The 16750-nt window shown below is 33.2% G+C and overlaps 1 protein-coding gene across 1 annotated transcript; it reads right to left on the reverse strand.

The window, feature by feature from the left end:
- Nucleotides 1–6534: 6534 nt before the first annotated feature.
- LOC125056639 (proton-coupled folate transporter-like) lies at nt 6535–12651 on the reverse strand. The gene is made up of 7 exons (XM_047659855.1): nt 11821–12651; nt 11599–11755; nt 10829–10930; nt 9860–9997; nt 8694–8777; nt 7294–7450; nt 6535–6704 (listed from the first exon to the last, which is right to left on the reverse strand). Exons 1-7 carry the CDS (start codon nt 12580–12582, stop codon nt 6566–6568), a joined length of 1539 nt encoding a protein of 512 aa, XP_047515811.1. The 5' UTR covers nt 12583–12651; the 3' UTR covers nt 6535–6565.
- Between the last annotated feature and the right edge of the window lie 4099 nt (nt 12652–16750).

Genomic DNA, 16750 nt, shown 5'->3' on the forward strand with positions numbered 1-16750 from the left:
TTACTCAAAGCCGGCAGCACAGATATGGGTCTAAAATTTGTGGGGTCCGAAGTGCTGCCCGTTTTGAATAACGGTGTGATTTTACTTATCTTCATCTGGTCTGGAAAGACTCCACAATCTATACATTCATTAAATATTATAGCCAACTCTGAACTGATAGTATTGATTACTGATTGTAAAATGAAAACAGATACACCCCAAAGATCTTTAGTTTATTTTTATTTTTAGCTGTTTAAATGTTTTTATAATGTCATTGCAGCTAATGCGGCTAAATACAAACTTATGATTGCATACAGGAACATTCTTTTTCAATAATAAAAGGGCGGCTGATGGTGAAGAATTTAAAACGCTGGTTGTATTTAAAGGAATGTTAGTAAAAAACTCTTCAAATGCAGAGGCTACTTCGAGGTCGGAACTAATTACTTTGCCGTTTATGTTCACTTTGAATTCAGTATCCTTTCTAGAGGTTCTTCCAGTCTCCTCGTTTATAATTTTCCAAGTAGCCTTTATCTTATCAGAGTTAATATCAATATTTACTTTTTCAAAACAATCGTAAATGGTAGATTTCTGTGTTTTACGCATCCCGATGTCATCAAATAACGATAAAGGGTAGGGAGCTAATAATTCATATTCAAAATATTTTTCTATTTCATCTTAAAATGCTGCAGTAATACTCATGCGTTGGTTTTCTTCATGAACTTTTATGGAACTAGTCATAGCTAAGAGAGGAACAACTTTATCAGCGCGTTTTAATTTAATATTATTGAATGTCAGTCCTGTCATTTTTGCAATAGAAGCAAGTCCAACTTCACGAGCTTTATAACAATTAATTTTATCGTCACCAACGACACCACTCGCAATAGAAACAATTTTGTTAACCTCTGGAAAAGATCATGCGTTGAGAACCACTCTAAAAGTCTTCGTAGCATCTTTTTTACCCGTGAATCACTTGCATCAACATGCAGCTCGGTCGTATCCATCCTAACATTAGCGATATCTTCTAATTTGTCACAAACTGTATTCATAGCATGCAAAAAACGCGCTAAATACGCCACCTCATAGGTGGCGTGGACGTGTGCATATTATGACCATAACAACTTTTATAACTTTTTGAATCGTTATATCTCAGAAACGGTGGCTCATAAGAAAAAAAGTATTGATACATTTTTTATAGATAATTTTATGATCTACAATTTTTGTCTGAGGTAATTTTATGATAAAACTTACCGTTTTGCTGAAAATCGCGAAAAACTCATTTTTTTGACCTTTGCCCCTGAATAAATTTTTTTCCTTACACGGGAATGATGGGGAACTTCTAGACATTGTTTATAATTATGTTTTGAACAATTTCACAGAAATTCAGCTTGTTGGGACTTTATGTAACTTCACTCTCATTTTTTGGTCGAAATTGACCGGACTACTTGGCTCATCTAAATCTGGTAAGACAGCTTGAGTGTTAGAATCACATGCATTAATACACTGAGTTGCAGTATTTTTTCATAGAAATATCTATCACTAGAATTTCTGTCAACTACTCGTATTGATGAGGTATCTGGGTTTACCAGAAATATACATTTATATTGACCAAGTAGGTACAGTCAATAACTTGTAGATTCTCTAAAGCTTTATAAGTCCAATGTTATGGAGTTTCTTGTAAATTCTTCTCCATATGAAATTACCTTTTCAAAAGGGGCAACTACAGTCTTTTTAAAGTGCCATAAATGACTTAATTTCACTTTAACTTTGTTTTTTTTCGAGGTGTATATTTTACGTTATCGCATTCATAAAAAAGTATAATCAGGTCATCTTGGTTTTAAAAACGTATTAAGTATATTTTTAAAAGAATTTTTAAGAGAATGTATATATTATTTTACTAAATTGTATTAAATACCTCACTACATTAATAAACAATCCAACCACTTATAATATTTATTATGATTTATCTTATATACAAGAATATTTACATGCAGAAATAACTTTGTGTAAATATACAAGAAATTATTATGAAACTCATGTTTTTATAACTGTTTACTTATAATAATTAATGAAAGTTATGTTTTCGTAGACAAAGCTTAACTTAGGTTGATATAACACACAATGTGAAGTTATACTTCCAACTGTAAGATTTTGACAGATGGAAGAAATCCACATTAAGAAAAGTATCTATAGATTCATTGTTATTATTACAGCTAAAGACTTAGTATAAACTTAGGTACGAAAGTTAATGCCCAATTACTGTCCAATATCTTACTGTCTAATCTGTTAAACTTAAATCTTTACAAACTTAAGTAATGACTCTGTGTACGACTGCCTTCGAACCTAGAGTTTTATGTAATTCGTTGCTCAAGTGTCTAAAATTTAAAAAATGAACTCAATCTTAAAGTCAAACTAAAGTCAGGCAAAGAAAATATTAAATTATAAACTGAAATCTGTAGAATAAGTTTCTTTTGCTTGTTAAAACTGTGGAATATAAAATTATAATTTAAATTGTTGACGTGTTCAACATTGGCAAGTATTTAAAAAACAAAAGACTGTTGGTAATTTGTTTACGAATTAGACATTCATTTTGCGCAGTATACTCGTATCTGTTCAGCAGAAATAACAAAAGTAAAATGAAATAGTTCGCTATTCGATTGTAAAACACAATTAATCATTTTGTTCACTGTCCTTTTATATTCCCGCGCCTATCTTCTCGTAAGAGCAATGTTGCGACTCTAATCACTGAGGTCGTAGGTTCGACTTTGGACTTTCTTTCTATATGCGCATTTAATTTGCTGGTGAAGGAAAATATCGTGAGGAAACCGACATGTCTTAGACCCAAAGAGTCGACGGCGTGTGTCAGGCACTGGAGGCTGATCACCTACTTGCCTATTAGATTTAAAAAATGATCATGAATCAGATTCAGAAATCTGAGGCCAAGACCTAAATTTTTTTGACCACTGATTTTTTTTTTAAACTTTAACACGACTCTCATTTTATTTTATGCGGTTTTAAATTCACCGGGTCAGTTAGTATTACATACCTATATAAAAACAAGTCCTCTGTAGAGTCTAGCTTTCTATCTATTCGCAGTAAACGTATGTAATGTTTTCATTCTTGAGGATGGATTAAATATATCATTGTTCAAGGTTAACGGGTCACTGTTGCCTTTGCGAAGCTGGGGTGGGTTGATAGTACAGGCATCCTCGACTTACGTCGTTTTAAGTTACGTCGAACAATGTCTTGACACTATACCTCAAGCATACGTCATTTGTTTCAATTTCCGGCATAGGAGAATTCACTTGTCTTGTGCAAATTTAGAGAATGCCATGAAAATTTTTGAAGAAAGTGATCCTAATTTTGAGAGAAGTTTAGTTACAACGTTAATAACAAAATTTGTGCAGTGTTACCAAAATCTGTATGATATCAAGAAGAAAAAAGCGAAGCAATCTAGAATTGATAGTTTCTCTAAGCCAAAAGTTTAATTTCATTACATATTTTGATTACATATTAGGTCCTTACATATGAAATTGGCGTTTTGTATGGGAGGAACAAAAAGTCGAATATTTTTAAATATAATATATTTAATTAATCAAAGTATGAACCATTGTTTTCTATGCCCTTTTGCCATCTCATAGGTAGTTCATTGATCCCTTTACTAAAAAAACCAGTCGGACGGGAATCAATAAAATCTGTGAAGGCGATTTGGACTGCCCCATCAGAGTTAAATTTTTTCCCTTGCAAGAAGTTGTCCAAATTTCGAAAAAAAATGGTAATCTGTTGGAGCAAGGTCCGGGGAGTACGGAGGATGTCTTAGACATTCCAATTGAAGCTCTTCTAATTTGGTAGCCGTCTGTTGTGCAGTGTGTGGTCTAGCGTTGTCGTGAAGTAGCAGTGGCGTGGAGCGATTGACCAGCCTAGGTTGTTTAGCCGCTAGCTTTTCCATCATGGTTTGCAATTGCTGACAATAGACATCAGCCGTAATAGTCTGGCCAGATTTGAGAAAACTGCAATGAACAATACCGGCACTAGTCCACCAAACGCTTACAAGTAACTTTTTTGGGGTTAATTTTCGCTTGGGGCAGGATTTGGCTGGCTGGCCAGGATCCAACCATTGTGCTGAGCGCTTCCGATTATCGTAAAGAATCCATTTTTCATCACAGGCAATGATTCGGTTTAAAATACCTTCATTATTGTGCCGGTTCAGTAATGTAACGCAGTAGTCGACGCGCTTTTGCCGGTTTGCTTCAGTCAATTCGTGAGGTACCCATCTTTCAAGCTTTTTAATCTTCCCAATTTGCTTCAAGTGAATTAAAACAGTTTTATCACTAACACAGCAGCCTGCAGCTAACTCGGACGTGGTTTGCGATGGATCCGCTTCCACAATAGCCTTCAATACTTCATTATCAACTTGGGTCTCAGGCCGTCCACGGGGCTTGCTCTGCAGGTCGAAATTCCCAGAACGAAAATGTTGGAACCAAAAACGAACTGTGTTTTCTTTTGCAATATGACCGCCATACACATCATTCACCCTTCGAGTCGTTTCCGCAGCACTAGTGCCACGGCGGAACTCGTACTCGTAAATAATGCAATACTTTAAGTTTTCCATTTTGTAAAATGAGTGACGCAAACAGAATAAAACAGAAGAAAAAAACAAATGAATGACGGTCATCGAAGCACAAATACATGAGTAAATAGCTGTACAAATTTTGATTTGGAATTCTTAACCAAAGAGGAGATATTTGAGGTCAAAGTAGACAAAACGTAAAACGCCAATTTCATATGTAAGGACCTAATATTAAAGTTTTATAATTAAAATTAATAACACAAATACCAAAAATAACTAGCAATTTCATAAGTGCATATATAATTATTTTAAGAACTTACTTTTGATAATAAAGTATGTATATCCTTTGTTATAAATGCAGTACTTTTTTTTATTTCGAGTCCGTGTGGATTGAGTTTTACATGTAAACATACGAAAAAATATGTCTCGACTTACGTCGTTTCGATTCACGTCGCGTATTTCGAGAACCTAACATGCCGTAAGTACGAGGACTGCCTGTATAAAAAAAATTAAATATGTTTATTATGGAACATACGATACATGTATCATTTATTCCACGTCATTAAATTTGAATTTGTAGGCATCCCTACTCATCGGCAAAGAAGACAGAGGGTGTAGGCCGAGAGAAAAAGCCGGCGTAAAAAACTCTCGGTACTCTTTTAAAATAGCAAATCATCAAACAACACTTATTTTAAAACAAATGTCGCAAATTAATTGGAAGTATCCTGTCTAGCACTAGTCCCAGGCCCTTCTATCAACTAGATAATCGTTAACTTTATAGTAAGCCTTTTTACACAGCTTTTCTTTAATACATTTCTTAAATTTATTAAAAGGCAGTGATAAAAGCGCCTCTGGGATTTTATTAAAGAAGAGTATCCCTTTTCCCAAAAAAGAATTACTAACTTTAGATAGTCTAGTACGGGGAAATTGCAGCCTGCGTTTGTTCCGAGTATTAACATTGTGCGTATGTTCTACGAGTATTCTAGTAAACTTATCACTATTTTTGTATACATACATAATATTTTCATAAATATATTGCGAGGCAAAGGTAAGTATATTAATTTCCTTGAATTTATCTCTAAGGATTCCCTACATTTTAAATTATAGATTGCACGAATAGCCCTCTTCTGCAGGATGAAAATAGTTTCGACATCAGCAGCATGACCCCATAATAATAAGCCATAAGTCATTAAGCTATGAAAGTAACTAAAATAAACAAGTCTAGCTGTATCGACATCAGTTAGTGAGCGAATTTTTTTAACCGCGTAGGCCGCAGAACTAAGGGTGAGATCTATAGAGCGCACTTAGACTTTGCTCAGACTTAACTATAACCATTCTTTACTTTTTTAAAGGATAATAAAGAAGGTATTGCATGAAATGAAACATCAATTTCTGTCTTAGCTTGAGCTTAGCTTAATCTCACCGTTAAAATGTCTATAATAATACTAAATCATAGTTTAACCTTAGTGTTTTTCGTAAGTAAAGTCTGAGCAAAGTCCAAGTGCGCACTATAGATCTCACCCTAAGTCTCTTCCGTCCGTTCCGTTAATATGAGGGGACCACGGAAGTTTTGAATATATGGTGATTCCAAGAAATACAGTTGTATCATCCAGATTCAATTCCTCACCGTTTATAATTGGTCTAGTATCCCTTGCATTCTTTGCACAAAATAATATATAGTCCAATGCAATTTAAGTTCTATGATATATAGGTTGGACCATTCAGGGTTTTTTTTAATAGTTCTTAATTGTTAATGTGTTTTATTATATATGATCGCGATTTAACTTGCAATAATCCGGTGACGCAAAATACAACACAAGAACAGAATGTCTTCCCTTAGATAGACACTGTAAGTACTCTTATTGGACCCTTCTTTATGTTAAATATTATGTTATAAGTAGGACTTAAATTGCTTCTTAGTCTTAAGTTCCATGCTAGAAGTTCCATGATGCCTTTTAAAACTACCTACTCAGAAAAAAAAGATATACTGTATTTAGTTATATTTTTAATGAAGTATTTCTAAATAAGTCCATCAGCTAAGTCTATACTGCCAATTAATGATTCCTTTCTTCCACATTCAGCCATTTCCAGAACATCTTGTTGACTCTCCATATGAATCTCTCTTTTCATGTCCTTTTTGTTTCGGGTATAAAACCACCTGAAAAAATAATGACTTGGAAATTTAAAAAAGTCTTGGAGCAAGAAGAGACCCCTAAGAAAGAATGGGCCCACTGCTTTTCTCAGAGGTTCCATCGAATACGACGGTGTGTAGAAAACGAAGATTACTTCGAAAAACAATAAAAGTATTGACAACTTTCTACATTAAGCCGTTTTTCATTTTCTAAAAATTTTCAGTGTTACCTAGGTATCGATAAGGTTAGTCTAATATGATCTTCACATTTTGTATATAAATAAATAAATTATCGTTTAATACACATATAATTTGCACAGACAATACCAATTACTATAGGTAATAAATATTGTTATTTAATACTTAAATGTGCAAAGTTGGTTCTATTTTTATATGATTTTTTAAATAACATTTCCTCAAAGTTTAGGTCCTTTATCATTTAATAGATTAATTTTCATATATGTTTAAATATAACCTCTTGAACGGATATAAACGAGAATATTTATTCTCTCGCCGCCGATGATTACTGAAAAGCACTCAAAATTTTGAGTCTAATGTCTCGTAAACGTAACATATTCCAATAATAAAAATGGTGATTTCTAATAGTAATACGCACACAAATATTGCTGTGGCAGGAACAGTAAGCACAGCACTAAAATAGTAGACAATGCTAGCGTCGAGTTTCACAGTCATAGTGTAAATCATTGAATAAACAGGTCCAAATATCATCGAGGTGACTACCTCCGAGAGATTGAAAACTGAAGTCATTTTTCCTGAAAATTAAAATTGTTATTGTTATTTTGTATCTGTACAAGTTTCAACATTTTTAAAACCCCGGTGGCGCGCACACTCGCCGTAGACTTTTTGGGTCTAAGGCAAGTCGGTTTCCTCATGATGTTTTCCTTCACCGTTGAAGCGAATGTTAAATGCGCATATAGAATGTGGTGCGCATTGGTGCACCGCCGGGGATCGAACCTACGACCTTAAGGATGTAGCATTATGTTCTAAAGTCCGTAGACGTTATACGTTTTTTTTTAAATGGATGCCTCACTTCCCGGCAGCTTATGGAGCCGAGAAGAAACTGAGCGACTCTCTTTTTCATATAGGAAAAGCAATTGTTTTATAAAACAGTTCAAACGTGCAGGGGGCTCATTTGTTCAGTTATACCGCCCGCCACTCGTGGACTCTCATACTGCTAGAAGGCTCGTAAGTACTTGCCAGCCTTTTAAATAGATCAATCTTTCATCTCTCTCTATCTATAACTATGTTGACGTTGTGATGAAAAGAGACAAGTACGTTTTATCCGTTAATGTCTACGATTTATTACGAATAAAAACGTGTTCCGCTGACATTTTTAAACAGTATACATTTATAATAAAACAATACATTTAATGATTCTAATGTGTGATATAGATTTTAGTTTTTTTTTAGTTTAGCCAAGTTCACATTTCAAGGATCGTCATGCTCGCTTAAATGTCATTGCTTGTGGGGCGTCCATGCGTCGGGTTGTCCCTCTCCCTAAAATATGGCGAGGGTGCCGATGGCTGGCCATGCGTCATGCTCGTGAACGGGTACTGCTTGTGGTGACTGGTCGTACTTTAATTCATGTATGCGGTGATGTTAGTTATTTCGACTATGTGTTTGCGTGTTCTTCCCACGAGAATGTAAGTTCATGCTTCTATTTCACCATGCCTCCTGCCGATAGAGGACAAGTCTTTGTTTTTTTTTAATTTATGTTATTATTATTAATTACTTGATATGTCATGTGGAACATGGTGTAATGGTTGCAGCTCCATACAAACGTTGTGTAAATAAAAATGGCAATTTTTTTTGTTAATTTTATTTAGTGGCGGAGAGTTTGCCAGTTCTTCTTGTCCGTTCTACGCCCTTGATTTGAGAACTGGCAGTAAATGTAAAATTAAAAGCATTAATATGTATTTCTTTACTGACCATTCATAAGTGTACATTATGTTACATATATGATTAAATGATTTTTTACTTTACTTTAGTACTTACCTAACTCATCACAATTCACTAGTTTCGACGAAATGGATCTCAATGCTGTGAATATAGTTGCATTAAATGTTTCAACTGCGACAGCTGAAATTAAAGTTATTATTAAATTACCTAAATAGTTTTAGAATCTGTCAGCTGTCATTATTGTCATGTGTCATGATGTTTGTTTTATACATCTCAATGATAGTTAATAGACATTTTATTGACGTGATAACGTCTTTAAAATCGTTTTAGTCGGGTGACATGTTCAGAAACTTGTGTCACACCAAAACCTCACGAGCGCGATCGCAGGTATAACGAGAGAGAGACGGACCGATCTCCCGTCTCATCTCGAGCGCTGCCAGTCATTCCGTGAATGTATGAAGAAAAATGTATATATATGTAGTCGAATAAGTAAACTTGTCATTTTACACCCGAAATTTATCATCAAAAGTGTGAATAAAACGATAGATGTAATTTAAAATTTGAAAAAATTGTTATCTTCATTAATTCCTTACTTCCCAAAAACTTATATCACTAATAAGACGTTATCACGTAAACATCCCGATCGTAAACCTACTTTACAAACAACCAATATTTTTTTAAAGAATCTCTTGTTTTAATGCAATTGTTAACACTTATGATATTTTTTTTTAAATAGCTTCATTAAATTCAGTTATATGGATATATTTCAAAAGTTGGAAATATTCCCGCGTCAACTAAATAGCGCGTGACGTCTTTATGAATGTCGTGTGAAGGGAAATGTAAGATGTCATCGATGTTTATTATTTATTAAATTGAACGCGCAGGAACTATTGGTTAGTGGTAAACAAATTTGTTCTAAAGTTTATCGTGTGCTTATAATTATTAATATTGAACAAAATTAAAAGCCATTTTACATCGTTTGATTTCAATATAGATATTATAGTAAAAAATTCACGTGTTCTCAAATAAAGGCGGGTGTATCGTAAGTTATTTTGTTAAAAGTTCTCCATTAACAATTTGTTTTGGTAACTTCGGAAAGTAAGGCTCTATGATCAGAGTGTGACTCCCGAATGTCAAATCTGATTCGTTTTTGACATACCGGAGTCGTACTTAGCTCTAAGTGAGAGTTGAATCTTAACCTTAGTTTAACAGCGTAACATAACAGACTAAGAGTTGTAGACAAATAGAAATATTTTTATTACCAAGATACATCTCCATTGTATTTCTCGCTTGACTTGTCGCTATACAACCTATTAATTTACTAACACATGAAATAATCCCAAGAGTCGCATCACTCCACTTCCATCTCCGACTGAAAAGGCTTACGGACACAAAGGCACCTGAAATAATATTTTAAAGTTTAAACTCCCAAGTAGGATATACAACTCATTAAATTTTTTTTTAAACTTAATATAAAATTAGAAGCAGTTAATGTATATTTCTTTTTAGACGTTCATAAGTGTACATTGTGTTACCTATATGAAGGCACACAGGCAGGAGGCTCTAAGAATACGCTCTTTTCTTGATGGAACTGCGTTTGTTAATTTGATATTTTTCGGATAGCAGGTAACCTTTTGTAGCCATTGAAACAATTATTTTATCACCTCAGCCTTGCGATTCTGTAACAATAAACTACAAGCTCCCTCCTGTTTAGAATGCCAAATCATAAAATGACTGCTTTACGACTGATTTGAGCGCGACCACCGCTGTGAAAACCGCTGTGTGCGTTCGAAAAGTGATTTACAGAATCGCAAGGCTGGGCTACACTCAATGTGTGTTAAGCATTGCGAAAGAGGATAGAAATAGTTAAATTAAATCGAATGTTCATATTTTTTGAGTTTAAAAAACCGATACTATTAAACCATATATAAATATTTGCTAATGCTTGGTGGTATAAAACATATTTTAAAATGTCTATTACTAAGAATAAATACTATCTAAGTTCCCTTCATTAATTTTTTACTGTTTTATTAATTAAGGGTTGCCTGACTTAGTAGTTTATTATTATTATTATTATTTATTTATAAAAAAAGTTAAAAGCGTTAAAGTAAAAGCGTTTGTAGTAAACGTAACAAATTAAATTTAATCCAAGTTCTGGATACGACTGACAGAAATTATATGTTATAAGCATTAAAAGTTATTAATTACTCTATAGATTTAATTGAACTCACCAAATGTATGAAGGCAAATGAAGAATGTATTGTAGAAACTGAATTTAATTGCATCCCAGTCAAATCGGTAGCGAGTGAACAAATATTTCACCGTTAACTCTCCTGTGAAACACATTATAATACTTGAATATATTTATTACAATAGCAGCCTCCAAAACATACCTAGTTTTCTAGTTAATATAATAAAATAATTTTTCACCTTTACCTTTTGACATTTATGAGTCTGTGTCTTATTTTAACTGCCTTCTATTTTTAAATTTACGAACATAAATGATAAAATATTATTGAGTCTTAACGTGTCTAGTAACAATAAAAATAATTTTAAATTAATAAAAAGAAAATTAATACAAATTTAAAAAGTTTGATCCCCTTGGCAGTGTACCTTTAACGCTGGAAGCATTTCCTCGCTGTATTGCGATACTTATTCGTTGAGCGAGGAATGCACGAGCTCTGGCGTCACCTGTACTATTTACAAGGCGCCAACTTAACTCTTTAATTAGCTCCTGTGCCCCCACGGCCACGGCCCAAAAGTCTCTACTCCAAACGGAACAAAATCGAAGTTGAAGGAAAGACTCTATATTTGGGTCGTTTATTATTTTTCGCCTAATTATATATTATATCCATAAATAAGTTGTACAATGCATATCTCTTACAATTCAGAGGTTTTAAAACCCGCCGAAACAATACCATACTTCAATTAGCTGATACGGCACTGACTACAGACTCGTTATTTGCATCAATTAGACAAATTACATCTACAATTTACATACCATATTGCGGCCCATAAGTAAAGGCTATACATGCCAGAATTAATATCGATTTAGTTCTTCTATAATTTGTTCCTTTTTTAAAAACTACCTTCAGTGTATCTTTGACGTGATTCAAATCGAAAAACGATTTAAGAAATTCCCATGTACCAGTTTCCCCCTGCAAATAATATAATTTTTAAATGAAGAATTAAGTACGTCATAGTAAATAAAAAATCATCTTACATTAGATTTTTCCATTTTAGATCGTTCCGGATCCTTCATATAAAAGAATCCATAATACAGACTGAACACGTAAAGCAGTGAACTGAATGAGAATACTCCATAATATCCAAAGTGTTTTAATAATAAACCACTTAATGCATGGCCAATAGGAGACCCAGCTGAAAGACATAAATTCGCTACACCAACTCTAAAAGTTCTCGTTTCTTCGCTAGATATTTCACTGATATAGCTAAATGCACCCATAAAAGTCGCAATCCATCCCCCAGTTATCGCTGGGAAGAAAGCTTCAAAAAACATCGTTACTTGAACAGGTAATTCGTAGAAGTAGTACGTGTTTACTATATTACTTAAGCACATGAGCAAATCTCCTACTATAGGCATTAAAACACATATTTTCCTCTTCCCCGTTCTATCACTCCATGCGCCCAAGAACAATATTAGGAAACTCGGTATGGCTGTTAAAAGTGTGTTCTTCCAAACTTCCATAGAAGACACCAATCTTTGTACTTCAAGCTCTTCTGTTTGATATGACCCTTCCCGTGCAATGAGTGCATTGCAAACGTCATCGCCAAAATTTAGATTGACTCGACATGCCTTGTCTAGATTAAGATTCTGTGTTGCAAGCCGTGATAGCGATCCAGGGATGACATAAGTTATCAAAACTGGTTCTAAAGTAATATTTTCGCGTATATCAGCTATTCTTTCCCTCAAAGATTTCTTTTTTACAACTTTAGTTTTTAACGGTGCTTCTTCAGAAGCCATCTTGGTTGTGGCTAGAATAGTACTAGTGAAAACTTGACTGTGCGAACTATTTCGATTTAAAAGCCTGGTACGTCTGATGTGTTATCGTTAAATAAATAGTTTACTGCATTAAACTCATTTTTATCACGTCTAATTGATAAAGTCACGCCAGACGAAATTTTTGTAATATTCTAACTATCAGGTCGTGAGAAAAGGATAGATTTGAGTTATTGAATGTTCTTTATGTTAAATGCTACAATGTAGTACAGAGGCTTTCCAAAATATTTCTAAAACCGTCCAGTCGAATAGAAGGCCGGGTCCCTAATTAAGTTTAATAGGTAAATAAAAGAAAATCATTTCATCAATTATTTATTAAACAGATTTCGTCAAAAAAACGCTAGTTTGAGCAACATAATATTATTTACAATACTATTTTTACAACCAAACACCTACGAATAGAAAAATTAAATTTCAAAACCGTATTGTCTACGTAATGGTAAAGTAAATAACTTTAGTATTTCATACCAACTTATATCTAACTTAAACCTCTGCTATGTCGCAGGCTTTAGTCCATCAGAATTTCAAAACTTTTTTTACGACTTAGTCACTGACTTTCAAACATACTCCCTTATTCATATAAATCACTTGAAACCAAATCACTTTTTAATAGGCGTGCCTCACACCAATTTGTATGAAAATAGTCACGTGACAGCGTTGGTGGGACAAGCTTGTCGAAAAGTGGTTCTGTCTCAAGTACCAGACTACTTACACCGTTTTAACTAAAGTACTCATTTGTCTCTTTCCATCGAAATCCGAATATAATTTGACAGAATGAGACAAAGCATTTTAGTTTTAAAGGTACCGTTTAGAGTGATTAGTTAAAATGAATAGGTGCAAAACAACAAAAGCGAGAGTTTTAACAAGAAACATTTTAAGGCCTAACAAAATGTAATACAAAGGAAAGACTGAACTTTTTTGAATACATATTTAATATATTTATATCAGTTTGAAAATGTTCTAATAATATAACAGTATAATACAAAAAACGGGTAAATTTAAATTAATTACACCTTTATCGATAAACGTACTATAAGCTTCAATTAGTTAAATAATCATTTGTGTACTTTGCTATTACGGGCGTATACACAACATATATAATTGAAGCTTATAGTAGATAGTTATACTTAAAATCGTTAGTCTATACAATGATTTGACATATTTAGTATCGTTAAACTAAGCAAACTTAGTATTAACTACACATATATAGCTACTCAGTTTTATTTACAACCAATCCCATTATTAACTAGTTTACATTTTTCCATAATTAGTTTATAACTAAGGACAGAAATAAACGATAAAATTAGGTGGTATCCTCAAATTATATTAATAAATATTTGGTTATTTGAGTGATTTTGGTGTATATGTCGCAGCCAACCAGCTTAATTAGCCGTTCAATCAACAGCCTAGCCTTTTAACTAAACGGCGCCGTTTAACAAGCGGCCTGAAATATATTCAGCCGTAGCGTTTGTAACAAGATTTATTAAAGTGGCTGGCTAATGCTTAGGCTATTCGTACTATCATGTGACAAATAAAAAAGCTGAAATATCTTACATAAAAAAATATTTATTTAATATAATTAAAATGTAACTTATTAGTGTTTTTGTCTTTGTTTGTCACTAACACTTCCATACTATTTTTCATAAAACTTTGGAAATATCATTAAATTTGTTGTTTGCCGACGCAATATTGACGGTTCGGTGGTAGAAAGTGGAACTAAATATAAATGAACAAGATAGTTAATTAATTCATCATCGTCATCAATTCAAGTCATTTGCCTAGCTGTTTGATGAACTGGCTGAATATCTTCCAGGCCGCCAGTTAAACGGCGCCGTTTAGTTAAAAGGCTAGGCTGTTAATTGAACGGTTAATTAAGCTAGTTGGCTGCGACATATACATTAGCTGCCGCAGCGTGCATTTCGTGTATTTTGAGATTTTTATAACAATAACCGCTACTTTTCAATTTACATTAAACAAAATCCTCAGGAATTCACTATCTTGCGGCGATATGGATGTTACCCGACCATATCCAAAAGCCGATATGACTGTAGGGTACAGTGGTACATTATTCACAATATAGCTCAAACAGGAATTAATTCTATTGGTTAGTTTATTGCGTTGATGCAGACACGTAGACGTGGCTGGGCCTTGATTTTATGATATTTAAGAATTTTAGTAAAGATCTAAATAATTGTACCTTGGTATGATTTTAGTCGGAAATAATGACGACATTAAGTAGGGAAATTCCTAATAAATGTTATCATTATTCGTTTTTCAGGTCAGTTGCAAGTTGCATGAGTTGAAACCAGCGCTAAATATGACACTCATATATCGAAAACGTATATAGGGAAGTCAAACTTGGCTCTTCTTAATCTGGTAAGACAGCCTGAGTATTAGAATGGCATGACATGAGTTGTTGTAGTTTTCCATATAAATATCTACCGCTAGAATTTCTGTCAGCTATTCATATTAATGAAGCATCTGGGTATTCCAGAAATATATTATATAGACAAAGTACAGTCAATATGTTGTAGATTCTCTAAAGCTTTATTAGTCCAATTCTATGGAGTTCTTGCCCATTCTTCTCCATATGAAACTATTTTGGAGGGGGCAACTAGTCATTTTTTTAATATTTTTAAATTGTAATTTTGACTTTCAAAAGTGCCTTATAAATAGGCCAAATTGAAATAAATAAAAAGGGTGCGTGTACTTATGTACGCGCGTAAGAAGTTATAATTCTTTGGCATTATTAAAAATAGTTTTTGATTGCATGCAAATAATTAATTACAATTAAATAATCAAAGACTGGAAATGGAGTCATTATAGTCAATAAAGTTCAGTTTACGTTCGAAAAATTAAAAAAAAAAATATTTATTATTATTCTCTTACATTAAGTGCAACATAAATTCTTTAATTATTCGAATGTTGTTTTCAAATTATATCCAATGCCGTAGCATCTTCCGTGGGCAACTTCATTCTGTTAATTTTGTGTCACGCAATCGTAAAATTTCACTCTCATCAATTTTTCATAACGTGCCTAAAGAAGTATAACTTCAAAAATTTGACTTTGACTTTTATTTTCGTTATCGCGTTGAATGCAAAAAGTATAAACAAGTCTTGTTGGTTTAAAAAACTTATTAAGTAAATTTTTTATAAGAATGTTTTAAAAGACTTTATATATTATTTGACTTAATTGTATTAAATACCTCACTACATTCATAAACAATCCAACTACTTATTATATTTATTATGATTTATCTTATATACAATACTATTTACATGCAGAAACAACTTTATGTAAATATACGAGAAATTATTATGAAACTCACGTTTTTATAACTGTTTACTTAAAAAATCATTTATCAAATTTATGTTTTCGTAGACAAAGATGCTTAACTAAGGGAAGATAACACTAAAGAAAGAATTAAATTATAAACTGAAATCTGTATAATAAGTTACTTTTGCTAGATAAAACTGTAAAATATTAAATGAATTATCATTGTTGACAATGTATGACACATAGATAAGTATTTAAAAAACAAAAGACTGTTAGTAATTTGTATATGAATCAGACATTCATTTTGCGTAGTATACTTGTATCGATTCAGCAGAAATAAGAAAAAAAATAAAATAGTTCGCCATTCGATTGTCTAACACAATTAATCATTTTGCTTATTGTCCTTTTATATCCCCGTGCGTATTTTCTCGTAAGCAATGTTGCGACTCTCATCCCTGAGGTCTTAGGTTCGATCCTTGGCAGTGCACAATTGGACGTTCTTTGTATGTGCGCATTTAATCGCTCGAACGGTGAAGGAAAATGTGAGGTAACCGGCTGGCCTTAGACGCAAAATAGTCGACGGCTTGGCACAGAAGGCTCTACTTGCCTATTAGCTAAATGATCATGATACAGAAATCTTAGGCCCAGACCTAAAAAAGGGCCCACAGATTTTTTTAGTTTCTCGTGTTACATCAAATTTAATTTCTTACAAATCCATAGATGGCGCTGCAAAACATTTAGCTATACAAAAGGCTATAATACGCTATTGAGTAATAATATAAATTACACAACCATTATTATAATATGCATATGTGTGATTTAAACTCTTTATTAGGGGCAAATTATAAAAACACT

The sequence above is a fragment of the Pieris napi genome, chromosome 15, assembly GCF_905475465.1.
Source record: "Pieris napi chromosome 15, ilPieNapi1.2, whole genome shotgun sequence".
In the NCBI taxonomy this organism is placed as follows: Eukaryota; Metazoa; Arthropoda; class Insecta; order Lepidoptera; family Pieridae; genus Pieris; species Pieris napi.